Genomic DNA, 12866 nt, shown 5'->3' with positions numbered 1-12866 from the left:
ACCTCTCAAAATAATTTACACATATGCATATATTTGTATTGTACTATATGTTGATGATACCCACATAAAGGCAACCTGCAGATATTTGTGCTGATCCTATAAGTCCTCTGGTTTTTCCGCTGAGTTATCAGTTAGTTAACAGAGCAGACTTCTAAAGCGAGAATGGTTCCTTTGATTCACATTGATTTATTTATTTATTCACCTATTCATTCATTTGTTTTGCAGTAGCATCAAATTCATTAATAGATATGTATGTTTTTCTCTGACAAACCAAATTATATGTTAACCTTTAAATGCACAAGTGGGTCAGAAAAAACCCCGCAGCCTTACCATATAGTTGTATATGTCAGAAAGAAAGCTGCTGTACATCTGAGCGCAATGTATCACAACAAAATGGTGGATGAAAATACCAGAAAGGAGAAAAAACACAATTAATCACATTCTACAACAAGACCAAAGGAGGTGTAGATACTATGGACCAGATGGCTGGAAGCTACACCTGCATGTATGGAAATGGTCTGGAAGGAAAGCCAGTGTTAAGTGAAAAGCAATAGATGCTACTTTGAAACACTAGCAGCGCAGAAAACTATCAAGAAAGTGTTCACATCCATGACTTCATGAAAGTACACCAGCATATCCTATACAAGCCATATACATGTTAAACTTGTGTTTTTAATGTAATTTTCAATTATTGTGGACCAATCTGCCTTTCTTGTTTTCATTAGTCCTGTTTTTTTTTAATTTTTTTAAAGATTGTTTAATAACGTTAGATAAAAAAATAAATTTCACAAAATGAAACGAAAAAGACTACACCGCACAGGACTCTGGGAAATGGGTCAGCCCAGCCACGTCACATACGTTCCGTTACGTCTCAACACCGCGCCAAACTCTCTTTCTGGTTGGCAGTTGAAATGTCAGTTTAGGTAGCATTAGCAGACAAGATGTTCTTGTTTCTGCGTGAACTTTACTGAATGGTCAGTGAACAGAAACACCCAGACATCGAGTAAATGTAAGTTTCCTCTGCGAATACGTATTAATTTGAAAAGACCACGTAAAGATGAATATTATTATCACAGCGTGCCTGCTGCTGATGTCGGCACCAGTATGTTGTTATTATAGAAGCTAGCTTAGTACATCAGTTTACGTACTTTCTTGATCAGAGTTCTGTAGATGCCCCAAAAAGTAGTGGTCATGCTAAAGCTTAGTTTTCTAAGGCTCTTCTTTCTTCTGAGTATTTAGGTTACCGTGGCTGATTTGCAGCAGTGTAAAATGAGCAGCTAATACTAGCCATAACTACCTTACGTTAGCAGGAATACAGCAAGTTATATCATTGTTTGCTGCTGCTGTCAATAGGAAATATCTTCTTTAAATAGCTAGGAAATACCAGTTATAAATCTTGGCAGCATCATTAGCGGTTATGTCTTGTGACCGCCCAGGGACTTGACTCCCAACTCTTAAAGCTAGGTCAGCTAGCAAGCTAGGTACTCAGCGGAAATACAGCACAGTTGGGGCTTTATTCATGTTGCTGTGCATGTTTGGAAACTACAAACTGTTTCCAGTTTCAGAAATATTTGTAGCTGGAATGACAGCGGTGACATTAGCCGCGGCTAGACTCATCTCATTATAGGGTCTGGCCATTTTAAAGTGAAGAGGATGGAACTTGAATCAACTGCTATGCATTGCATTTAACCAGTGAGATTCTGAAAATTTAAATAAGAAAGTGAAAAGTGATATATTTAGCCACCTTGTTGCATGTATAAGGAGCCATAGGGAGAGATTATGTTCGTAGATCCATTGCAACAAGAGTTGCCATTGTCTGTGATTTTGTAGGCAGCTTCCTAAATACTGTTATGATGTAAGTGCATAAATGTCTTGGTCAGGCTCAAACGTGGAGTTTAACATCAAAAGTTGTGTAACTGTTGCAGCAAAGACCGTGTGCTTTGTTTACCTGTAACGTGTTGTTTGTGTGTTTCTTAGTGAACCAAAGAAATCAAAGCAGAGACTTGTGTAGTTTCAAAAACATGGGGGCCCTAATATCTCGATGGAAGGTAAGTGACTGACAGAAAACATGTTTGAATACAAGAAAATGAAACAGAGAAAAATTCAAAATGAAAACTGCATTTTGAATAAAAACATGATGATAAATTTTCTTGGTTATGATAAATCACAGAGTGACTGGCATTTAAAAAGTTGATTGTATTGGATTGAATCCAAGTGATTATTTTGAAATGAACCACATGCACTGAATTTCCAGTCAAATGTCTAACCCCAATCCACAAAAAAACCCAAAAAACACTTAAAAAGCTTGTCAACTTTGTTTTTTTTTGTTTTTTTTGTTTGTTTGTTTTTTTTTATATTTGCCAAACTCGTTATTTTTACTTCACAAGCCTTGAATAATTAAATAAAATGCTAACTCTGGATGCTGATTCTCAGTAAAGTTTTGCCTTGTGTGACTCTACTGTGAGACAGTTTGATAACTATGAACAGATTGAGCTTAGCACCCAAGCTAGGTGAATTCATACACTATATTTAGACATACTAACCAAGTCAAAGGGAAAGAAAGAGGAGCAGACAGGCAGCATGAGAGACTTGGCAACAATGAAGGTATTGATTGTTTTTCTCACTCAGAAAATCAAACATCCCATTTGCTTTAAGTTTCCTTTGACTAAAATATTTAGTTAATCAGAAGGGTATACTATGAAGGAAGTTTAGCAAAGCCGGGATTTTTTTGCTGGCTTCTCAAAACCTAAAACCACAGTCAAAGGTAAGGGATATCACAATGGGACTTATCAACTTTTTTAAGTGGGCTTTCTGGGTTCTGCTTTACATATAAACCATATTACCCAAGCAGAAAATCTACATTGCTCTTAAAACATGTTGTTCTAGTCATAACCTATAACCTGGCTCCAGTCAGGTTATGTGTTAAGCATAAGTTGCTACAGTGATTTAGCAAAACAAGAGACACTATTGTGAGACAGAAAACTCAAAGCTCAAAATAGCATGATAAAACCATTAATCTCGCTTTTTTTGCAGACCCCTCTGTAGATGAACTCTTGATAAATCAAAATTGAGTCTTTATTGGCAAATCAGTTGATTACGCTAATGGTGATTTTCTGACTTTTATCTGCAATCCAGGCAAAGCTAACAACAGTTGAACAGCTGGAGAACCTGGACAAGGTACTGACTGTGTATATTTTTTACCTGATTTTATGGATTTGCACAATGTTTCAATTCCATTTTAGGTTTACTAAAAATATGATGTAGTATGCCACCTGGAAACACCAACATACAACAAATACAACTACAAACCTGAGTACATTCCATAGTAGTTCTTTTAGTGTATACATAACCTTTACCATGTTTCTCTTGTAGGAGATTAAAGAGCTGGAAGAGTTTAAAACTAAAAACCAGCGTCTGCAAAAGGTAATGTCAGCAAAACATTAAAGATCTATAGTTGTATTCTTGAGCTGTCCTTTCTTTTTCTCGTTGATATATTTGTATGTATCTGTCTGCAGCTATGGGTTGGTCGTTTACTACTTTACTCATCTGCCCTTTACCTGTTGATCTCCCTGATCGTCTACTGTCTTTACCTCCCCGAGCATTGGTTGCAGAGAATAGCCATGGCCCTGCCTTTCTTCATATACCCTGTGCTGTGAGTGCCATTGTTGCTTTTCACAATAATTCACAGCGTTGTCTTTGTTTTTATCTGGTACAGATAACTTTCAATGTGTCAAAGTAAAAAATACACTTCATATTAGGTCTTATTATTTTCCATAAGTTGTGAGGAGAGAAAAGGGTTTCTGAATGTGACGAAGATGATGAAGACAATATTCTTCTCTCTGCATTTCTTTCTGGCTCTTCAACAGGGTGTGGTTCATCAGAAAGTTATTGATTTTTCTCTTCTCCAAACGCACTGAGAGAAACAGTAAGTGATCTATCAGTCTTCCTTTGCTTGTCTGTCCATTAAACTCAAAAGCACATATATTATTTTCAGGCTTCTGTTAAGCTAGAAGTTGTCTCGCATAAGATACAATTCGGTTGGATCAAATCTGTCTACCTACTGCTCGTGCTGTGCCTCCTTCTATAATTAATTAGGTCATACTCATAGTTGAGCACAAGGAGGCTCAGGCAAAGTGGCCTGCTGAGCAGTGGCCTATTGAAAAATGGCTTGAGGAGTAATGGTTGTTGACTATATGATTTGAAGCATTTCATTTTGATTGTCCTTGCTTACAAATGTGTTTTCTTACAACCTAACTTTGCGACTCGAGTCACACTCTTATTGTTGACAGTACATACTGCTTATGCTACAAAGACAAAGTAGCATAATTTGTTCCTGAGATATGTTAAGATACTAGCAGAATCACAAATTGAGCATATAATAATTTAAACTGTGTTTTATTTCCACAGCATGGGTCGATGGAAAAAGGAGCTTATTGGAAATGATGCCAGTTGACTAAAGTTATTCATTCTTCTTTTTAGGTGAAAAACTCGAAGATTTAAAGGCTGCCAAAAAAAAGATTGTAAGTATTCAGTCTTTCACTGTAAAGGCCATTACACACTGAATGCACTGCAAAATAACAGTTTGAAATTACAAACTTTTCACATTTGAACTTGTAGTGTAACACATATGAATGCATTGTGCTTTTGCTGGAAATTCGTCCTCAAAATATGCACTGTGAAAAAAATACAGTTAGTATTAAGTGACGATGAGCTGGTCCTGATGCTTCTAAAGAAGAAAAGGAATAAACAGATTTTGGGTTCAACTCTCAATTCTCATAAGAAGGCAGCAGCAGAGGGAATTTCATTTTTTAATCCAGGAGTTGAAGCTGTATCACAGTCGCTTTCGCGGCCTGTTTTTGTTGATGGCAGAGTTAGGACTGAAGAGGCAGAGAGATAATTTGAGAGAGCCGATGGACCTGAAGCAGCTTTTAGCCGCGTGTCTTAGATAAAATAGTTATTTTATAATTTGTATATTCATTACAGGTTTGTATTTTGAGCTACAGTCTGCTTATTGCCAAATACAGTGGTCTGATTGGTCAGATCTCGTTATTTGGATCTGAAAAATTGTGTGTTACACGTCCAGTTTTATTATTTTATTTAACTGTGATTGAAAAATTGTAAGTTTTCCCCCAGTTTTGTCTGTTTGTTTTTTTTTAGTTATTTTTTATTTCTCTTCAGGATTGCAGTGGTATGTCAGATTAAAATTTCCACTCAATCTCCGAACCCTCTGTGGTATCAGAGCTGGGTCTGTTCTTTTATTTTGTATGTTATTTAGTTTCACGCCTTGAGAAGCAGAAAGCATCTTCAAGAAGAAAATCATTCTGGCCTTTTTTTTTTTTTTTTTTTTACCCCTAAGGCTTAATATGTGTATCTGCTAAAATCTCAGATGAATTTGAATCTCAGTGACTTCAGCCTCAAGCTCAAGTTTTCTGAAAATCTTGTGAATGCAATAACTCGAGAACAAAGCAACATAGTGTTTTGAAATTAATACCATAAGTGTATTTACTAGGAGGCTGAGGGGTATCACTGGCCCCATCAGTATTTTTTTTATTCCTCGAGTTACTTCAACATTTCTTATCCTGTTGAGCCTGGATGTTATAGCTTAGATTTCCCTTTTTTTTGTCTTTCCAGCTTGAGGAGGTGATGGAGACAGAAACGTACAAAAATGCCAAGCTCATCCTGGAACGTTTTGATCCTGAGGCTAAGAAGAAAGCTGTGAGAGCTTTTCACTTGATGTTTATTTTATCTGTTTATTTTTGTATTGTATTTTTATTTTGTTTCACATTGCTCCGCTTTGTTTTGCTGCAGGAACTTGAGTCAACTCCAGTGCGTTCTCCGATGACTCCCAGGCCAGGACAAGGTACCCCATAATTCTGTACAGTGTTACTTAGATTTACTTGGAAAGTTTCTGATCAGAAGAGTGGAGCTCTTCAAAAGAGAGAGAGAGATTTCTGTGATGGCATAAACAAATCCTATGTTTGGAAAGGACCAAATGCTTCAATTAATTTCTTCCCCCTGGGCAGAGATTCGGCAGAGAGGGGTGGTAATGAGACCGATGCCAATGGGCACCCCGCATGCAATGGTCATGACTCCTCCACCGGGAGCACGTCCCTTGCTGGGACCAGCAGGCACACCTGTGGGTAAGCAGACAAAATGAGACACTTTAAGTATAATAAACGATCCTAATATTTCTTAAATCTCATGCCGTGCCCATTTGTGATGCATGTAAAAAGAATATTCAGCATCAAAATCTATATGAAGGTTTAGGTCAAAGGCACAGAACTAAGTCAAAGGCAGCTGTAGTAAACAGCAATGCCAGCTGCCTTTGACTTAGTTCTCTTAGATGCCAGTTTGTGTCCATCTCTTGTGTCGCTCTTCCAACAGAACGTGTTCCTCTCTCAGCTCCAGGAGGTCCACCAGACAGATCTGCTCTGTCTGCTTCGGTCCTACAGGGCGCAGTACCGAGGACTCCCTCCTCCCCAATGCTAGGTAATGTCTTTAAGAGCATCTTAGCTTGAAATCAGGCATCTATGCATGGCAAACAAGAACTTCTGCAGTGCCTGATTTCTCCTAACTTTTCAAGGTAGTAATTTGGACATCACCACTCTTAGTGTTTATACCGTTTATATTGTTTTGAGGCTGGCAAAAAGCCCACAATCTGTTTTTTTTTGTTTTTTTGTTTTTAACCCAATCTGTTTTTTTAAACTTACAAAACAGTGTATTTGTAATGTGAGTCTGTATTAATTTCCATGTGTGGACTTATTTACAGGTATGCACCCTCCAGGTCCTCCGTTAGCTAGACCCATCTTGCCCAAAGACAGGGGAGCTCTGGACAGAGTCATTGAGTATCTGGTAGGGGATGGACCACAGAACAGGTGACGATCCTTTTTTGAATTTACAGCCCTTTGTAGAATTGTCTTATTTCAAACTGATGGATTAGGCTCTACAGGAAGTGTTGGGCAGTCAATGTCAGCCCAACACTGCCATGTATTGAACTGTACTATAATATAGAATCAAAATAAATGCATTCACTCATGGTAAAGGCAACATTACATTATTCTTTGAGCTCTGCAGCTTGTACCTGAATGATCTGCATGGAAATGAACACCATAGCAAAAAATTACACAAGGGTGAAAAGCTAGGCTGCTCATTTTATCTATTATTTGTATGGTAAATGTGTTTTTAAAAAATGTAGTTACAACAGAAACTATAAAACATAAATAAAACCAGGTGGTGCATGCCAGGTTAGCTGCTTCTCCAGATAGAGTGCTGTGGGAAGTTATCCCGCCTGAAATAGTTTATAATGAACTCACACCTGTTTGCTCTTCAGCTGCACTTATAGTATTCACTATGTTTGTCTGTTGGAGTTATACCATTTGGAGAAAAAACATCATGGGAAATCATGAACTGAAAAAGATGAGGCAGGTTTTTGAGGTGTATTTTTTTTCATTGAATAGCTCCTGGAATGCAGCGATCATTATTCTCTTTGCCTCTATATTTTTCTCTGTCCTGTCTTGTTTCTTATAGATACGCGCTGATCTGCCAGCAGTGTTTTTCTCATAATGGCATGGCTCTGAAAGAAGAGTTTGAATATCTAGGTAAGCTCAGAAATGCACTACTGCATTTTTGAAGATGTTTTTTAGGTAAGACAGAAGTGATTGGAAGATTAGCAACGTAAACAATAAAACTGTCTTGACTTCTCAACAGCTCACTGAAAGCTCAGATTCCTGGATAAAGTGTTTCCATGATAAATAGGTTTTCATGGTTCTGAAACCATCTTTATATGTACAACACGTAAATGGTACAGTCCACAAATTGATGAAAATCTGGACATTCACGGATATGTGTACAGAATTTAAGCAATCTAATCGCCAATTCTTTTTTGTGTGCGTTTTCCTTTCTCTCTCCTCCTCCCTGCAGCATTTCGTTGCGCGTATTGCTACTTTATGAATCCAGCCAGGAAGACTCGTCCTCAGGCCCCCCGACTTCCAGAGTTCAACTTTGAAAAGAGGCTGCGGGCTGAGTCACGTTCACCTGGGCCATCACCACGTTCTGGGACAGATACAGAGGAGAGCGCGCCACCTTCTGGAGGTACCGGAACACTCATCACACAAATGACACAGTTGTGTCGCTCTCACCTAACATGCTAAACTCTAACCAAGCAAAAACTAAATGTTATGACCAGTGCCAAGACTGTTCTAGTTCACTTATCAGAACAGAAATCATTGTTTGTTTGTTTTTAATGAATACCTAAGTTTAAAAAAAAAAAAAGAAAATTTAGTCTGAATGTAACCATAGGTTGGTTTGTATTTAAATCTAAGAGAATGGGCACACAGTTATGAGGTTCCATTTATGCCAAAAGTGTGTTTAGCTGTGAATGTTGTTGAACTGTAGTTGGTGACAACATGATTTTGACAACCACACATTTGTGTTATAGTTTGGATTTGTTGCATTTTCTTTGAAAATTGACACTGAATTGTAATTTGTGATCCTGATCTCAAATTTCAATGAGTTTTTTTTTCTAGAGCATTGAGCAAAGTCAGTGTCAGATTTTTAACCATTTAAAGTTTTAATACAAGGCCACAGTCCAACTGAACAAGACTTAATCGAACTTTTTTTAACAAAAGTATAGATAGGAGATGTTCCACCTTTTCTGGTGGGGCAATGAATGACATGACAGAGAGAACACACACTCCTAACTACACAGTGTCAATAATTTTGGTACAAATGGCACCCCGTATGCAGTCTTACACTTAGACTCTCCTGTACATCTTGGCTATTTCTTCCATGTCCTAACACCTGTTTTAAATGCTTCGCTGCAATGTGCCGGTTGACCTTCTTCATTTTTTTTATCTTTGATTTTTTTCAACCTTAATCCTTTTTAAAGCTTTTTAGTGAGCAACAAGTCAGATGAGGCAGCACACGGGCACACTTCGATTGTCACCACTTTTTATTTAAGGGGAATACACCGTGATTGTAAAATCAAGAAATATAATTCCAATGAGCAAGATGGAATGAGTTTCCTGTAACCGCTTTCTTGCTCAGTGCTCATGAAACTGCACAGTCGAACTAATTGAACAGAATTTCTAGGCTACATGTTTTGCAGTTTCTGTTCATGAGGTAGTTGGGCAAGAAACTTCTCTGCACCAAGTAGAAGCAGAAGCAGTTCAGCATGTATTTCAGTCAACAGTTGATCAAAAGCTGCATTTGTGCAAGTTTCACAGTACATTTCCTGTGATCGGTGGGTTTAATGGTATGATTTTGCTTCTAGCAAAAGCTCCAGCTCCGTGGAATTTGGTCCACAGTTTCAAGATCCAACAGAGACCAGAGACTCGACCTCTGCGGAGTCCAGGTTTCCCTGCCCCTTCTCTCCCTGCGCTGTGCGAACTGGCATAATTTGAACTGATTTGATTATCGCCAGATGGGTCCATCTTTCTTTGCTGTAGAATTCATAACACTGTAGAATGCAGCCAATCCCAAACTGCTACCAGTAATCAGACTAAAGCAATGATGGGTGTTAGCTGGTGATGGATGTCACCAGACCTGGGCCCGATAAGAGTCATAAATGGATTTTATCCTGCCTTAAAGAAATTTTAAAGCCAGACTGCAAAACAAAATAAATAGATAAATAAAAAATATAATGTGACATTTTTATGCTTCTGCTGATCCACTGATCCTGTATTTCTTGAGCTGAAATTATCCTTCTTGAGCTGAAATTATCCTTATAGATTATACATTTAAACAACATGACTTTGATCTGACTTATTTGACCCAGGTTTGGTATTCATTGAGTGTGTAAAATATTTAGACCTTCTTCTTAACTAAGTAATTTTTGCTTTGGAGTCCATGTAGAAACGTGAAAATGATCGAAAAAAAAAACCCCATGCCATTGTTCCTGATTTAATTCCCATTCAGCTCGAATAACATTAATATACATTTTTGGGGCAATTTTAAATTGCTCAAATATCCAAGGACTGGTAGGTGCTTTCAGTCACCCCATTGGAAAATGTGACCTAAATTTATTTACTCTGCACTTATGTCAGGAGATGTGCTGTATCATGTAATCATTGCCAATCTCCACATGAACTATAAATCCTCCACAAACAGGAATCAAATCTTCCTTTTGCCACAGTCTAGTTCTACAATACATTTCTGTGTAATTGACAGAATTTACACCATCAGATTTCTTTCTTCTTCTTTTTTTCTAGAACTCAAGTGGATTTGCCCATCACTAAATGAACCATTATACATCACAGCGTTTTTCTTTTTCATCCCTAAAATGTAATAACATGTACTTGAGATGTAGATTCGTATACCATAGCCTCTGATGTTGATCTTCCTGGCCCTTTAATTTATGGAAGAGGAGAGGTTTCTGGGTGTGTTAGTAAAGCTCCTTACATTGCTTGCTACTTCCAAAATCTGTTTGTAGAACTCTTGTAAACTCTTGTAAGCTTACAGAATGTTAACCTTAACAACAGGAATGCTGCTAATTTCCTTTACCACTTGATCCAAGAAACCAATCATTCGTTGTACTGCAAACTCTTCACGTTACCCCAAAGCTTGCTCTTTCTCACGCCTCCCTTCTGTTATCTTTTTGCTTCGTGGTTATATACCTTTCTTCCTTGCATGTTTTCTCCTCAGATGAGAAGGAGATGGGAGATTGTGAAGGAATCACTAAAGAAGTAGACAGCGAGTGCCCATTAGAGGAGCAGGATCAGCTGCAGCAGAAGGAGGAAGAGAAAGAAGAAGAAGAAGAAGAAGAAGAAATTGTTCAGGAAGAGGTGGCCGAGGATAAACCAGAGCAGAGTCGCAGCAGCCCCTGTGAGACAGGAGCTCAGCCATTGTAGTTTCTAAGAGGCCAGAAAAGGTCCACAAGGATGTGATTGTTCTGTCCAGGCAGAAGGTGATGGTAATAGCCAGGATAGTTATTGATATTTAAAAGCAGCATTGATGGACAAGGATTACCATCATCATTATTTATATTTATTAGTGAAATTGTCCAACAGTATTGCCAAAAATGATGCCAACATATCTTGGTCATGAGTTTGATCCGATGACTGGGAAGGAGTCAGATTGAGGGTTGTAGTTTGAATTTTAAGGCTATTTCTCTGTTGTGTAGTTGGTTGATTGGTGATATTGCTCTGTAGGTGCACTGACTAACTTAAAGTAACGATTTACACTCTAAGGTCCTTTTAGGGTTAATGTAGTTGGATGCTGTATGGTTTTGATAAGAAAAAGTGTTTTAGATAGAACTGCTGGTTCACACATTGTTTTTCCTCAGATGAAATGACGTTAAAAAGAGGATTACTGCTGATTAAAATGACTTCCTGAAGTGGGTGAGAATGTCAGATAGTTGTAGCGAAAGGTCAACACAAACACTCCTTATCCAGTGTGGGAAACACTGGATTTTCCTACACTATCCAAACACTGACATGCATAACACATGAAGTCCATCTCAGGATAAACCTGTTGTGAATCAGAACAGCTTCTGTTGTGTTTACAGTATGTGCATACAAGTATGCTGTTAGGTTTCAGGCTGCTGCTGCTGTGGCTTTTTCATCTTCCATTTTAAGTCCCTGATCCTATATTTCAGGCTGACAATAAAAAAACATTTATCTCTTTGGATACCGTCTGTTATAGTGATGTTTAGCCAATGCTGATGCATGTATGCTTTTATTCCCATACATTGTAATGCTTTTTGTTTCTCTTTTGTTTTCATTATATTACTGGATCTTTGTCCCAGACTGCCAATAATGAGATATGAGCAGTTAGTTGCATTTAAATCTATTGGAAGCAAAAGTACTGAAACTGAATGCTGAATGAGGGGAGTAAACCAGAGTGTGGCTAATATTGCATCAAGGAAAGGAAGGATGCTTATTACAGAAACAATTAGCTGTAGTATGTTCACTGAAAGTGGGGGGAAAAAGACTCATTCTCACTTTTTTTTTTTTTTTTTTTTTTTTTTTTTAAAGAGGCTGAGAGAATGAATTTAAATAATGTTTAACTTCAACTGTTACGCTAAAGAATCTGTGCTCTACCAATTGGTATGGTATTCACCACTTTTCTGATGCTGATGGAAACGGGTAACATGACTCTCATTACTCTTATTTCCTTTATAATCTGTGTGTGTGTGTGTGTGTGTGTGTGTGTGTGTGTGTGTGTTCTCTTATTTTGTGGCTGGATTGAAACAAACTGGCCATCAAATCTGGAAAATTAGATTAACCAGAGGAAACATGTTGACTCTATTTTTCCTTGCCATCTTTGTGCAGAATACATTTAAACTAAGCTCTTACTTTTAATCAATGTCTGCAAGATATTGCCTGTCAAAAACTGTTATTAGCTTAGTTATAACATTAATATTTATTAGCTGATAACAATGAAAAAATTGCTGAATAAACTTCTGTATAGCAAGCAGAAGAAACAAACGACTTTGAGCTTAAGCTGCCAGTTTATCTGTATGTTTTCATTGCCAATGGTTTTACTCAGTTAGGATTATAATTTGCCAAATCCATTGCTTTGCTTCGTCTCTACTTCACGTCGTCATTTGCACTGAGTTATATTTTTATTTTATTTATTTGGCTATACAGTGTTTTTATTAGTAAATCAGACATTTTTTTTTTTAAATGTACTCACTTAACCTTTTATTGCCATTGTGTTCACAGCTATTTAAGTGTATTCCTTGATTCTGTTTCGGTAAACATTAGATCATAAAATATTGAAAGAGTTTATGTCTCGGTGTTTACGTTCATTCTAAATGTTCACAGTAGGTACCTGGTGCCATTATTCTAAGTCCTAGCTGTATAGCTTAAGGGATGGGAATTAATTCTTCTTTTGGCTTGTTGTGTTATTAGGTGGAACCAGGAGAA

General features: G+C 37.6%; 1 protein-coding gene across 4 annotated transcripts; it reads left to right on the top strand.

Annotated features, from left to right (window-relative positions):
- The first annotated feature begins 871 nt into the window (after window positions 1-871).
- On the top strand, window positions 872-12017 carry lnpk (lunapark, ER junction formation factor). 4 transcript variants are annotated; one of them, XM_085427291.1, is made up of 16 exons: window positions 872-1009; window positions 1978-2048; window positions 3136-3177; window positions 3373-3423; window positions 3516-3652; window positions 3867-3925; window positions 4480-4520; window positions 5632-5715; window positions 5809-5860; window positions 6024-6140; window positions 6403-6489; window positions 6770-6875; window positions 7528-7598; window positions 7921-8091; window positions 9272-9352; window positions 10642-12017. In XM_085427291.1, the coding sequence occupies exons 2-16, from the start codon at window positions 2022-2024 to the stop codon at window positions 10845-10847; spliced, it is 1332 nt and encodes a 443-aa protein (XP_085283417.1). In that variant the 5' UTR covers window positions 872-1009; window positions 1978-2021; the 3' UTR covers window positions 10848-12017. The 4 variants fall into 4 exon arrangements, with proteins under 4 accessions (XP_085283417.1, XP_085283416.1, XP_085283420.1 ...); XM_085427290.1 differs by having other exon boundaries at window positions 6385-6489; XM_085427294.1 differs by lacking the exon at window positions 9272-9352.
- Window positions 12018-12866: the final 849 nt, after the last annotated feature.

This window comes from Rhamphochromis longiceps, linkage group LG13, assembly GCF_057381845.1.
Source record: "Rhamphochromis longiceps isolate RC_006_pf linkage group LG13, R_longiceps_female_GT1.1, whole genome shotgun sequence".
Lineage (NCBI taxonomy): Eukaryota > Metazoa > Chordata > Actinopteri > Cichliformes > Cichlidae > Rhamphochromis > Rhamphochromis longiceps.
The sequence above is the reverse complement of the archived record's forward strand: the minus strand, read 5'-3'. Positions and strand labels throughout refer to the sequence as shown.

Excerpts from the sequence above, each read along its gene's own strand:
- lnpk (XM_085427290.1), top strand. The coding sequence starts at position 2,022 with ATGGGGGCCCTAATATCTCGATGGAAG. Across the intron at positions 3,178-3,372 it reads AGCTGGAGAACCTGGACAAG|GAGATTAAAGAGCTGGAAGA; the intron begins GTACTGACTGTG and ends TTTCTCTTGTAG. Across the intron at positions 9,353-10,641 it reads TCGACCTCTGCGGAGTCCAG|ATGAGAAGGAGATGGGAGAT; the intron begins GTTTCCCTGCCC and ends TTTTCTCCTCAG.